The following is a 13,422-nucleotide window of genomic DNA, read 5'->3' on the forward strand; positions in this document are numbered from 1 at the left end:
CAGCACCTCAGAAGAGGCATTTGAGAGACACTGGAATAAAAGTCTGACAGTTTAGTCTTTTATCAGTAATGTTGTCAATGCTACTCAGGCAGCAGATCCTAGAAGAGCTATTTATGCCCTGTTTATGTGCCAACATGAATTGGTTACTTTATCAAACTAGTCAGTGATGGTCAGATTGTTTATATGCAGCTAACATGCTGAAGTTTGCATGCAGTACTGGTCTCTGCTCTAAGAGGTACTTACTTTGTAAATTTTAGCGTAGTTGTTCCCAGTGCTATGAATCCAGTATGAAATTGAATCTGGAAGATTTGTGTGTTTGTCATCTTAAGAAAAGAAAAAAAAAAATCACAGGATTAAATATACACTTTTTAAATAAAGGGAAATAATTCTCTAGATTTATATAATATACAGGCAGCTAATCAGTTGTACTTCACTGTTACTATATAAGTGAATACTCCTGGGGGAATTCTGCACCACTGCACATGCGCAGAATTTATGTTCCCTGCAGATTTGCTTCCCTGCGGGAAAGTGACTTTTTGACAGGAAAGCAAGGGAAGCCACAAAAGCGGTCAGGTGACCTACCCCAGCAGCATGTTTTGGGGGCCCAGGGCAGCTGGCAGAGAGGTAAATCACTGTGGGGCAGGAAGCAGGACTGGGGAAGATCCAGCTGGTGGCTCCTATGCCATGCCAGGCTCAGCTGCTAGTCCCAGTTGGGCTGGAGAGGACAGGACTTCCTCTTTCCTTGCACAGCAACCGGGGCCAGGTCAGACCCACCCCTAGATTTCTCCCCCAGCTGAAGGAAGCTCTGCAGACTCTCCCCCCTCCCCCCGGATTTCTGCATCCATTGCTCCTCAGTTGCAGGGGAAGGGATCCCTATAGAAGGAGCTGCTCCCCCATCTGCTCAACCCCTGTGCATCCAGCCCCCCTCATACCCAACCCTCTCACTGAGCCTCACCCCCCAGCACTCAGAACCCCCCCGAAATGAGCCACACTGCCCCTGCACCTGGGCCACCCCAACAAGCCCCTCACATCCCCAACCAGCTGCCTCTGGACCCCCCGGAGTTCCCCCCACACCCATACCCCTGTGTCAAACTCTAACTCCCCTGCACCCAGAGCCCCACGCTGAGCCCTAAGCACCTTCACCTGCACCCCCCTGCAGAGTCCCATTACTGTTGCACCCAGAACTCCCCCCCGCACCCAAACAAGCCCCTGTGCATCCAAATCCTCCCCGCACCCGGATCCTCCACTGAGCCACCCACACAGAACCCTCTCAACCCACACCTGGATCCCCCCCACACTAAGCCCCTTCGCACTCGGATCCTGCTGGGCTGAGCCTGCCTGCCCACACCTGGTGCCCTTGGCACAGAGAGGCAGGGCCCTGGGGTGTTTCTGAGGCAGGCCCGGTCCTGTGTCAGACTTGGGTGCAGCCTCACCGCTGAGTCCGTGTCCTGGGAGGAGCTACACAGTGATCTCCCACCTCTCTGCAGCCAGTGGCCTGCCATGCTGGAGCCTCCACATATGACAAATAAAATTTGCAGAATTTTAATTTTTCTGGCACAGAATGCGCTCAGGAGTAAAGTGAAAGAAAGTCTTTACTGACAGCTATGTCTTATTATGTCATCACCCAATTTGTTTTTCCAAGCATACAACAGCTTTTCTGTCTCAGAGTCCAATCTCTCTAATCATCTTCAACTTTCCTTCCTTGCTTGTAATTCAGAATACCTCAGTGTTGAGTAAACATTTCTCCCTTTGTTCCCACTTATCAAGAGATGTTATTTTTATTGTAGTGATTTTATTATAGATCTTTTCTGACAGACAACCATGTTGCCATTATGTATGTTAAAAGTCTGTTGACCTAATCCTGAGAGAATGCAGGAACTTTCCTCCTGGCTGGAGTGGAGTCCTCATTGGCAAGTCCACCCAGAGGATGATGAAATAGCACATTAGTAGGCGCCATACCAAAATTCACAGTCCATCTTGGTGAATTTCACAGTCCTACGATTTTTAAAAATTGTAAGTTTCATTATTTCAGCTATTTAAATCTGAAATTTCAGGGTGTTGTAATCGTAGGGGTCCTGACCCAAAAAGGAGTTGGGGCGAGGGTCACAAGGTTATTGTAGGGGGTTTGCGGTACTGCTACCCTTACTTCTGCGCTGCTGCTGGCAGCAGCACTTCCTTCAGAGCTGGGCAGGTGGAGAGCGGTGGCTGCCAGCTGGGAGCTGCAGCTGGTATTGCCATCTTTACTTCTGTGCTGCTGCCTTCAGAGCTGGGCCCCTGGCCAACAGCCGCCACTCTCTGGTTGCCTAGCCCTGAAGGCAGCACAGAAGTAAGGGTGTTAATACTGCAACCCCCTAAAATAACCTTGCAACCCCCCACCCCCAACTCCCTTTTGGGTCAGGACCCCCAATTCGAGAAACGTTGGTCTCCACCGTGAAATCTGTGCAGTACAGGGTAAAAGCACACAAAAAAAGACGATTTCACAGGGGAAGACAAGATTTCACAGTCTGTGATGAGTTTAAGGCCGTGAATTTGGTAGGGATTAGGAATGTGGAGGTACTGGCTTGTTGCCACCTCCTTCTATAGGGAGGGTAGGGAGTCCAGTGGGCCCTTGCTTCAAGCTAGTTACTGGCTGAGGGTCTTTCAGTCTAGCAGCTGGAGGGACCCTGCCCGGCCCCCTCCATACAGCACCATCAGCACGGTCACTGCCTACTCTGAGCTTCACTCCCAGCCTCTCCAAATCTTTAGGCGCATGCCAAACATTTTTATGGCTACGTTGCCCTCCTTCCACTTCAATCTTTGAGTGCCAGGGTCAGCCTTTGACTCAGTGTTTGTGTTGTGTGTATCAAAAGGTAGACCAAACTATACTTTTGCTTGAAGTCGTCCCCCAATGGTTGATCTCATATGGTAGACAGAAAGGACAACATCTCCATGCACAGTGACTCCTAATGGAATTAGGACTTTCCCTTCTTGCATACGGAATTCCCTTTAAAACAAATGAGGAAGAAGTCTATTGTTATGCTCACTTCAGCAGTACCATTAAAGCTATTGCTTGTGTACTTTAAAAATACATAATCTCAAAAACTCAGACCATGATCAGTTGGTAGAAGAAGCATTCTGTGCTCTTGTTAGTTGTCAGTTGAAACAGTAATGCTTCACATAGAACTACTAGTATAGTGCTGAAATATGCCAGGAGTAAGCCCCAGCACCTCATCACAGAAGTTCAGACAAGCTCTGGCAATCGAGTTTTAACACTGGGCATCAACTTTCCAATAACATTTTCACTTCTAGTAGCATTATCTTGCCCAATTCAATCACAGTCGGGGGGAACCCGCCCACCCACCCACCCAGAGCCTAGGAAATTAGATGTACTACACTAAAAAAAAAAAAAAAGACTTATTAGCATCATTTAGCGATAAGAAAGCCATAGTAACTTACTTCATTCTTTCATATTCCTGGGAGGTTGTAAAGATTCTGGTTTCTCCAATCAGAATGTCACAGAAGGGTCGACACCCATTTCTCTGCTTATTGAAACAGGGGACCGGACTGAGAGAGACTGATTTGATAGTAAGAGGCTTACAGTGAGGGTGGATGGGCTTTTCTGCTATTAGATCACAAATGTATCCTAGGTATCTGCAACAAAGAGAGCGATTACCAAAATGATCCCATCACTAGGGCTGTCAAGAAATTAAAAAATAAATAAACACAAAAAAAACAAACAAAAACACACATCAATCACAATTAATTGCACTGTTAAACAATAATAGAATCACATTTAAATATTTTTGGATGTTTTCTACATTTTCAAATATTTTGATTTCAATTACAACAGAATGCAAAGTGTACTGTTATCACTTTATTTTTTATTACAAATATTTGCACTGTAAAAAGACAATAGCATTCTCAATTCACCTCGTACAAGTACTGTAGTGCAATCTCTGTCATGAAAGTACAACTTACAGATGTAGATTTTTTTGGTTACATAACTGCATTCAAAAACAAAAACAATGGAGGCGCTCAAGTTTTACAATTCCACTTAGTCCTACTTCTTGTTCAGCCAATCGCTAAGACAAGCAAGTTTATTTTCATTTGCAGGAGATAATACTGCCTGGTTCTTGTTTACAGTGTCACCTGAAAGTGAACACAGGCATTCACACAGCACTTTTGTAGCCAGTGTCACAAGATATTTACGTGCCAGATGTGCTAAAGATTCATATTCATATATCCCTTCATGCTTCAACCATCATACATCCAAGCTGATGACGGGTTCTGCTCGATAATCGAAAGTAGTGTGGACTAACACCTGTTCATTTTCATTATTGGAGTCAGATGCCACCAGAAGATTAGTCTTCTTTTTTGGTGGTTCAGGTTCTGTACTTTCCACCTCAGAGTGTTGCTCTTTTAAGACTTCTGAAAGCATGCGCCACACCTCGTCCCTCTCAGATTTTGGAAGGCACTTCAGACTCTTAAACCTTGGGTCGAGTGCTGTAGCTATCTTTGGAAATCTCAAATTGGTACCTTCTTTGGGTTTTGTCAAATCTACAGTGAAAAAAAAGTGTTCTTAAAATGAACAATTTGTGCTGGGTCATCTGCCATATATTTCATATCATAGCAGTCTTGGATGAATGCGGGTAAAACAGAGCAGGGAACATACAATTCTCCCCCAAGGGAGTTCAGTCACCAATTTAATTAACACATTTTTAAAAAAAATAGCATTGTCAGCATGGAAACACGTCCTCTGGAATGGTGGCCGAAGCATGAAGGGTCATACGAATGTTTAATATATCTGGCATGTAAATACTTTGCAATGCTGGCTACAACAGTGCCATGCAAATGCCTATTCTCACTTTCTGGTGACATTGTAAATAAGAAGCAGGCAGCATTATCTCCTGTAAATGTAAACAAACTTGTTTCCCTTAGCGATTGGCTGAACAAGAAGCAGGACTGAGTGGAATTGTAGGCTCTAAAGTTTTACATTATTTTGTTTTAGAGTGCAATTATGTAACAAACAAAACACCCAAAAAACCTATGTTTGCAAGTTGCACTTTCATGACAAAGAGAGATTGCTAAAAAGATGTCTAAAAGGCATGGGGGGGGGGGGAGGGAGGAAGAGGAGGGTAAATGGAAGACTCACAGCCAGACCTCCTTGGTAAGAGCTTCTCCCCCTATCTCAGGGCAGTGCTTCTCCAGGAAATGGCTTCTTTCCTGCCCCCAGCCTGGACTGCTGGAACTCTTTATACTCTTTTCCCTAGGAGTATGCTTGGCAGTGCATGAGGGGCAGAGCTTTCCTGACCCAGCACTGCTGGACCCTTTCCCCTGCCTCAGCCTTAGTGTGGCTTTGGAAACTCCATCACACTTGGGTTCATGCTATGGTGCTAAAAATAGCAGTGCAGACATTCCCACTCTGGTTGAGACCCACCCTCTTTGCAGGGTTCCAGAGTTTGAGCGGAAACATGTACACTACAATTTTTAAGTGCTGTAGCAGGAGCCTGAGTCTGTAGATTCAGGCTCTGAGATTCCCTTTTGCCGGTGTGTGTGGGGTTTTTTTTTTTGGGCAGTGTAGATATACCCTTAGAGAGCAGTTAATTTAGCTCCAGCTAAGTGGATTGGAAGGTTTGTTTCTATAATGATCCTAAACAACACTTTTAGAAAAGGAAAAAAAATAATGACAAATCCAAAACTTGCCAGGACACAGCAATGCTGCTTTCAGTTTAACTAGGCTAAGTATCTTAGGGCTTTAAACTTTTGTGTCTACATACTTATCACTGCATTTTTTCTGTTCACTCTGTGGGAGCCTCCCAACAGGATATTCTTCAGTTGCAAGACAAACCTACTGCAAACAAGATGGTTTACACAGCAAGTTTCTGATCAGACAAACTCATTTTGGGGGAAGTTTGAAGCAATCTTAAGGCCAGACTGGTCTTAATTTTTTTCCAACCTAAGGAACAAAGCCATCATAAACAAACAGCCTTCATCTGTTAATCCTTGGACACAATTTAAAGAAAACAGCATTCACTACTCTCACTTTACACAGGGTGAGGCTAGGACACAAAGGCTAAGGAACTTGCCTGACACTACATAGCTCTGGCAATGTTAACATGCTGGGACTGGAACTCAAGCTCCAAACCCCTTGCTTAATACTTTAGACCATCCTTACTCAGGCTAGCATGTGGCACATGAGCAGTTCCACTGACTTCCGTGGAACTACTCACAGGTATGTTTGCAGGACCCAGGCCTGGACAGCTAAGGAGATGGGAACCACAGGCTTAAAAAGTTATACATTTAACTGTGTTGAATAGTGCTTGCCCAACTAACATACTCTACCTTCTGTGGGATGGCCAGAGTCCTATTCCAGGTCTCTTTGAGTTGAGCAACTGAATAGCTGGGATTGGACTAGAGAAGAGATGACAGAAACAGAACATTGCACTGACCAGAACTGCTGATGCTGCACGACCATCCTGTCAGATAAAATGCAAGAGCACATATCAGAGATATCCTGTTAATTGAAGGGAAAGGATAGTCTATTTTAACCCAATCCATATTTAAAAGTGCATTTCAGCAAGATTTCAATGACATGGCTGTATTAGAGCTAAAGGAGGAATGTCTATAGAAACTCTTGTTTCGGCGCTTTCATTTCCAGTAATTAACTTTTGAACCAGACTAAATACAGTTGATTTAAACGGATTCAGCTATTTTACAGAAGTGCATAAAAGAGTAGTTGATGATTTACACAAGATTTTGAGGGCCCAGAAATAACTCGTTTTTGGATTGGAACTTCTGCTGTGTGTGTTAAGTAATCTGCTGTTTGTAATATTAAAATACAACTGCAGATCTTGGGCTCACTGCAATCTGCTATAGCAGTGTTTTACCTTGATACAGGATTTGCCACGCCAGAACAGACTAAGGCTTAAGTATCCTGCTGAATATGGGCATGTGCTTGAAGTCAAAGGAGCCACTCATGTCTTTCGAGCTTACATAGAGCTCTTCTTGAGGGTTAGAGCTCTGTGTAAACTCAAAAGCTTGTCTCTCTCACCAACAGACGTTGGTCCAATAAAAGATATTACCTCACCCAACTTGTTTCTCTAATATCCTGGGACCAACATCATTTCATACCTTATGTTAAGCACTGGTTTAAGTGCCTTGCTGAAGAGGGGCCCCATATTGGTAACCTGCCTATCTTTTGGACTTGGCTGGCTGTACAAGCTAGTTAGGGGGAGGGCAGTCAAAGAGAAAAATGCCCTTTGACACACACAAAATTAATTTGGGTACTAAGCAGGTCTTGGAGCTCTGTCATATTCGAGTCTTTTGGGTTGGGAAACTACATACCTAGAGAACCTATGTGTTTCTGATTTTCCCAGTAGAACTGTACTCTTATTGAGAGTGACACTATGAGGCACCAGGGTTAATATTTATCGGGAGTTTCTTATGACCTAGGCAGATTTCATCTGGAATTTTTTACTGCCCCAAACTGCCAGCCCCGGAATCCCAACCTGGGCTCCGAAAGTTAAACAGAACTCCTTCGGGATCATTATCAACTGTAAAGGTTCTACAGGCCAATCTTCAGCCTACACTGTCCTCAACATCTGTGCAATTACATGGCCCTCAATGGATTTGCACAAGGCCCTGGAAACACTACTTTGTTAACAAGTCTGTTGATGTACAAGGAGGGACAGAACATGGTTCATCTTCCTTAGCTACATTGGCTCTACAGGGCTCACTGGATTAAAAGCCATCAGACTTCCATGAAAAGTAAGTTAGTATAACTGACACAATACTCACAGGAAGCAGATTTGATGGGTAAAATGTCTCTCTTGTCGCAGAGAGACTTTTCAGAATAGACCCACATTTTAATGGTAGGTTTAATTATTCTTATTCAAGGGCTCCTCCCCCGAGCCAAACTAGAAACTGCATTTAAAGTTGTGACAAACCATAACACTATTCAAAGCAATGTCTGCCATTGTGTTGGGCAGAAAAGGCTCTCAAACTAGGAGATCAAATATATTGCAACACATGTAAGATTGAAAGCTAAAATTGCTTCATGTCTTTAATCAAGTTGAATTATCTCTTTATATGCAAGTTTAGGTTTCTGCATATTGGCAGATTGTATAACACTTATTCTCCTGTATGGACTTACTTCATTGTATCCTCGTACAATGGTGCATTTATTGCTGGTCAATTCCCCAGGGAAGCAAGAGTTTACAAGCAGAGATTTCTCAAATGCAGCTACTGGCTGACTTACCATGCAATGGATGACACACACATTTTTTGGGTTCTGCTGTAACCAGTTGTGCATGTTCTTACATACGGCATAGAGATTATGCAGACTGGGCGCTTGTCTCATTGGCCAGCTACATTCAGATACCTAGGAGATCACATAGTGAACAAACATAAACTTCATAATCCCCTTAATTGAGACACTTTCATGGATCTTTCCTGTCAAAAAGAGCATGTTCCTTCCACACAAGGTAACTGCTGTGCTTAAACCCCTTCAGCCTCTCTTTTCATGCATAACTCTGCTTAATGGGGAGGCACGAATTATAGAATGGGCCAGAGAAGAGAATTTTTTGTTTCATAATATGAAATTGATATTTTGTCCCTGACAATACATTTTAAAACAGTTTTGAAATATTTAGCGTGCAACTTGGATCATCCTTAGTAACCATTTAAAGCACTGAATTCTCTTTGGAAAGAAGAGTTGGATCAAATTGCTGTGCTTTGATTATACTGTAGTTACATTGCAGTAAGTCCTGCACTAGTCACAGGGTTGACATGTTAGCAAATTGGTTCTTAAAGTTGGGGCCTGGTTTTCAAGAGGTGCCGAGCAGCTCTTGCTTCCACTGACTTAATGGAATGGGATTTGAGAGACCTCAGCAATCCTGAAGATCAGGCCACTAGTGCCTAATTAGTAAATATTAATTCCTGGACTCTTGTTACCAAGAGAGAGAGATCTGATTTCTACAGCACTCTTATGAGTAATTCTTTGCAGAAAGGAATTGGGTAATAAAGAGTTACTAAGATGTCAGCCAGAACATTATTCCTCAAATGCTAAGTGGTACAAACAAGCAAAGCACTTCTAGCTATCACTCATCAACGTACTCTCTGAATCACACAGTTGTCTCAAGGACAATCTTTGCAGTGCTGTTTCAAGTTGCAGATTGGCTAGCCTTCCACAAACCTATTTTTAATGGAATTGCCTTTTAAAATGAGGTTTCTGGTCAGAGGTAGGAAGCTGCAGCACCAAGTTTCTCTTTTTGTCTGAAGAGCAGTTTTTTCCCCCCCGAGCAGACATTTGAATTCTGCTTTAGGAATACCAGGGGCAGGGAGGGGGAGAGAAGATGTTTGGTTAAACCTTCCTAAATACGAGGAAGTTCCTTAGATGATCATATAAGCACTTAAAAGGAGAATGATAAAAATTTGGCAAGGCAGCTTACTCAGACTCTGCCCATAATGTCTAAGCAATTAATTCTGTATTTTGGGTTGTATTTAGTTAGAACCCTAATATTTGTAAGAGGATCAACAGCAAGGCTGGAATCCCCCTATAAGAATGTTTTGTTTCCCATTGTAAGCACCTAGCATGGTATCTGTTGCTGCAGTTAACGGTCTGTAAAACAAATTCTTATTTTACGTTATTTACAATAGTCAGTCTGATCTGTAGCACATGAGCATACATTAGGGAATGCTCACATGAAGTGCAATGCACATTTATTTGGCCAGTTTTTCCCCCCCAGACACTGTCACATCATGATTTTTGAAAGTGGAGTTGCACAGGCAATTAGTCCAGATTGTGTTTTGTTGTTCTCCAAGAGAGGCTGTTACTGTCAATATGACCAACCACCCATAAACTAAATATCCTCTAACTAGGCCTTGACACAGCAGACTCTGAAAAAGCCATTACCATCTATAAAGTAAATATGCATTTCCAGCAGTCCATAATTATGCATTTGCTTGGTCTGTAATTACAAGCCAGCAAGCAGATATGCAATTAGGAAATTTTTAAGTATATGTTACATAGTTTTATTTATTTGAAGTGCTACCTCAATATCACTAAGGAAATTCAACACAACATAAAAGTAAGTGAAAGTTTTATATGGCTTTTGAAATATGGGGGCCTGTGGCCATGTTTATGATACTAGTGTTAGGACCGTAACATCAGCTTGTTTTTGTGCTTAAGACTTTTATTTTGAATTTCTCCCAGCTTCCTTGGGAAACTGCCAGAGAAGCCACTACCAGGAAAGTCACTAGAACAGTGGTCTCAAACTCAATATACCTTAGGGCCAGTGCCAATCCTCAAATCCTCCCAGCAGGCCAATGTCACTCATGCCACCCAGAACCTGCCCCCCAAAACTCCACCCCCCACCTGCCTAAGGCTCTAGGAGGGAGTTTGGGTGGGGGGAAAGGGGTCTGAGGTGAGTGGAAAAGGGGTGGGGATGCAGGCTCAGGGGGGAGGAGGGGGTCAGCGGTGCAGTGCTTACCTGGGGCTCCAAGGCAGGGCAGGCCACAGGGCCTCTGTGTGCTGCTGCCCCCAGGCACTGCCCCCAAGCGTCCCATTGGCCACAGGGACGTTTGGGGAGGGGGCAGTGCGCGGAGGCACAGCCCCACCCCGGGGCCGCATGGAGGGGCCGGCAGCCATTGGAGCGAGCTGGCAGACGCTGCTCAGCTCCACTGTGCTGCCGGGGCCCTGGAGTGGGAGAAGTGCCTGGGGGTGGCAGGTGGGGCCAAGGGAGAGACCTGGCCCCAAAATTGCTGGAGCTGCGAGGGCCACATTGGGGAGGCTCAGCCTGCGGGCCAGGAGTTTGAGACCCCTGCACTAGAAGAATGGAATATTAAAAGGACTAATGAGTATTATACTGTTTTTATTTACATTCTTCCAGTGGCTCTACATTTTGCCTTGCTAATTTTTTTCAAACTGTCTCCCACTGCATCTTCTATTGATCCATAAGAGCCCTGACATTAGTCCAGTGTTTCTGAGCACTCTTCATCTCAGCTTCATTGCCAACAAATACACCTGAATTCGATAAGCAAATGTGAATTAAAAGCTCCTTGATTATTTTAACCTAACAGGTTTTCCTGATTCACTGACAGCATGCAACACCACCACAGAAAGGCCGTTTACAAACCGCCATTTTTTTAGTGGCAAAAATCCATGGTGTGTGCACAAATGTAAATGGAATGGCTACCAGTGATCTAGACAGTAGCTGCAAATAGACTCTTAACTATAGATCAGACTAAACTAAAGTTAGGTAATCTCTTGCTACACTAGCTTAAGTTTAGTAATTAATGTTGCATTTTGGTGGAAGACAGAGCTAGAAAGGAGGAGGAAGAAGATCACTTGTAGGAAAGTTTCTACCAGTTATGCCTAACCTTGCATATCTACAGGGATCTCCAAATGCTTTAAAAACCTTTAACGAATTGGAGCCCAACACGACTGTCTGGTCTCATTTTGGTTTTACAGAGGAGGAAACTAAGGCAGAAAGCATTAGTGACTTCTCAAATAATAAAAGTCAGTGGCAGAGCCAGATACACAACCCGTATCTTACTTCTAACCCTGTGCTTTAGCCACCAGATATTCCTGCCCTCACAAAATAAAGTTATATCACTGATTGTCTCTAGTTCTATAAAATATTGATGCAGTTTTGCAACACAGAAGTATGATGGTTTATTTAAAAAAATAAAACTTCTTTAGAAGCACCTTTGCTAGGATACCTGTTCTCACGGCTTTGCTTTTTTAATTCTTTCTAGGAGAGTCTGGTGAAGTGAGGTTTCCCTACGGACAGTACCAATACAGTAGGTCAGGGGTGGGCAAACTTTTTGGCCCGAGGGCCACATCGGGGTTGCACAACTGTATGGAGGGCCGGGTTGGGAAGGCTGTGCCTCCCCAAAGAGTCTGGCCCCCGCCCCTATCCACCTCCTCCCACTTCCTGTCCCCTGACTGCCCCCCTCAGAACCCACAACCCATCCAACCCCCGCTTCTTGTCCCCTGACCGCCCCCTCACAGGACCCCTGCCCCCTATCCAACCCCCCTGTTCCCTATCCCCTGACAGCCCTCCCAGAATCTCTGCCCCATCCAACCACCCCCGCTCCCTGACTGCCTCCCAGGATTCCCTGCTCCCTTACCTAAACCCCCCCATTCCCCGCCCCCTTACCAGCAGCAGGAGCTCGCAGCTGCGACACCCGGCCAGAGCCAGCTGTGCTCCCCACAATGCCCAGCATCAGAGCATTATGCTATTACGCAGTCATGCAGATGGGAGCTACTTTCATTCATACACATTACAACTTTAAAGAGTTGTGCAACTCAGTCAGTATATTAACACTAAGTTTTATAGACCGAGTCTTTCAGACATTTTTCTAAAAGAAAAAGTGCTTATTCCTCACTCCTCTGCAGCAGTTTCTAGTAGCTGTACAGGAGCCACGGGTGGCATAGCGGCAACCTAAGTAGCCCTACAGTCCCTCCCATTGCAAGCTCCGGTGGAGGTACGTGCCATAGCACTGAGCCCTCCAGGGCTGCGTTAACTTATGCCAGGGGCTGTTTGAGGCCCTGCCGTAGGCCAGAATCCAGGGAGCGTAATGGGCATTTATAGCCACCTTTGGTCCCCTTCTCCCTGAACTCAGCCTTCTGTGCTCTGCCTCAGGAGGCACAGAACCTGCCCCCTTTGTTTTGTAAGAACTCTGGGTCAGACAGCAAGAGGTCTCGGAAGCAGCCTGTCCTCCGAAATTTGTGATCCTGGGCTTTGGTATCCCAGAAGAAAGCACTCACCCTGTTATGGAACTTGGCACTACGATAAGACTTCTGTGACAAATTGAAGACCGTGTAGTGGTCAGGATGTCGTGAATCTAAGAACGTCCGCACATCTTCAATGTGATTCCTGAATCCCAGTTCAACCCCTTCAGCAGGAAAAGACATAACTGTCGAGACCAAACACAAGAGTGAATATGGACCACAACAGGGTTCAGAAGTTGGTTCATAAAAAAAGATTACCACAGACAGCATGATTTCATTTACAAAAGTGACTGACACTTACCAATGATTCTTGAGGTAACATAAGATATATCTAGCTCTCCCTTGGTGTAACTAAAGGAAAGAAAGCAGGGAAGACATGTGTTAACATACACACCTACATACAGAAGCCAAGACAACAATGTTTCTTCATAAAGATTCACTTCAGATTAAGTATGGATAACAGGTGAGACAAACTACTTAGTACACTGGAAGTTAAGTCTAAACAAGATAGAAGTAGAGTTTTAAAATGTTGCTTTCCAACAATGGACTGAACAACCCTCTCCTTTTTATACTCCATTGTCTTTACCCCATTGCCTTCCCCAGCCCCCCAAAAGAGCATCCTCCACTTTTCATTATCTGCCTTGGCTCCAATTTCTAATGGAAACTTGAGCAACCTGCACAATCAATCACTTCCACAGACACCTGAA

At 44.4% G+C, this 13,422-nt stretch overlaps 1 protein-coding gene across 4 annotated transcripts in view; it reads right to left on the reverse strand.

Annotated features, from left to right (window-relative positions):
- DNAJC6 (DnaJ heat shock protein family (Hsp40) member C6) overlaps positions 1 to 13,422 on the reverse strand; it is a 60,292-nt gene that overhangs the window by 22,794 nt on the left and 24,076 nt on the right. For all 4 annotated transcript variants that reach the window (XM_039486260.1, XM_039486259.1, XM_039486262.1 and 1 more), the window contains exons 3-9: positions 13,017 to 13,066; positions 12,752 to 12,900; positions 8,237 to 8,359; positions 6,322 to 6,455; positions 3,436 to 3,630; positions 2,866 to 2,983; positions 244 to 323 (exon numbers count right to left, since the gene is read on the reverse strand). In XM_039486260.1, the coding sequence (XP_039342194.1) occupies positions 244 to 323; positions 2,866 to 2,983; positions 3,436 to 3,630; positions 6,322 to 6,455; positions 8,237 to 8,359; positions 12,752 to 12,900; positions 13,017 to 13,066 (849 nt within the window). The remainder of the gene's footprint in view (positions 1 to 243; positions 324 to 2,865; positions 2,984 to 3,435; positions 3,631 to 6,321; positions 6,456 to 8,236; positions 8,360 to 12,751; positions 12,901 to 13,016; positions 13,067 to 13,422) is intronic.

Source organism: Mauremys reevesii, linkage group 8 (genome assembly GCF_016161935.1).
Source record: "Mauremys reevesii isolate NIE-2019 linkage group 8, ASM1616193v1, whole genome shotgun sequence".
Taxonomy (NCBI): Eukaryota; Metazoa; Chordata; order Testudines; family Geoemydidae; genus Mauremys; species Mauremys reevesii.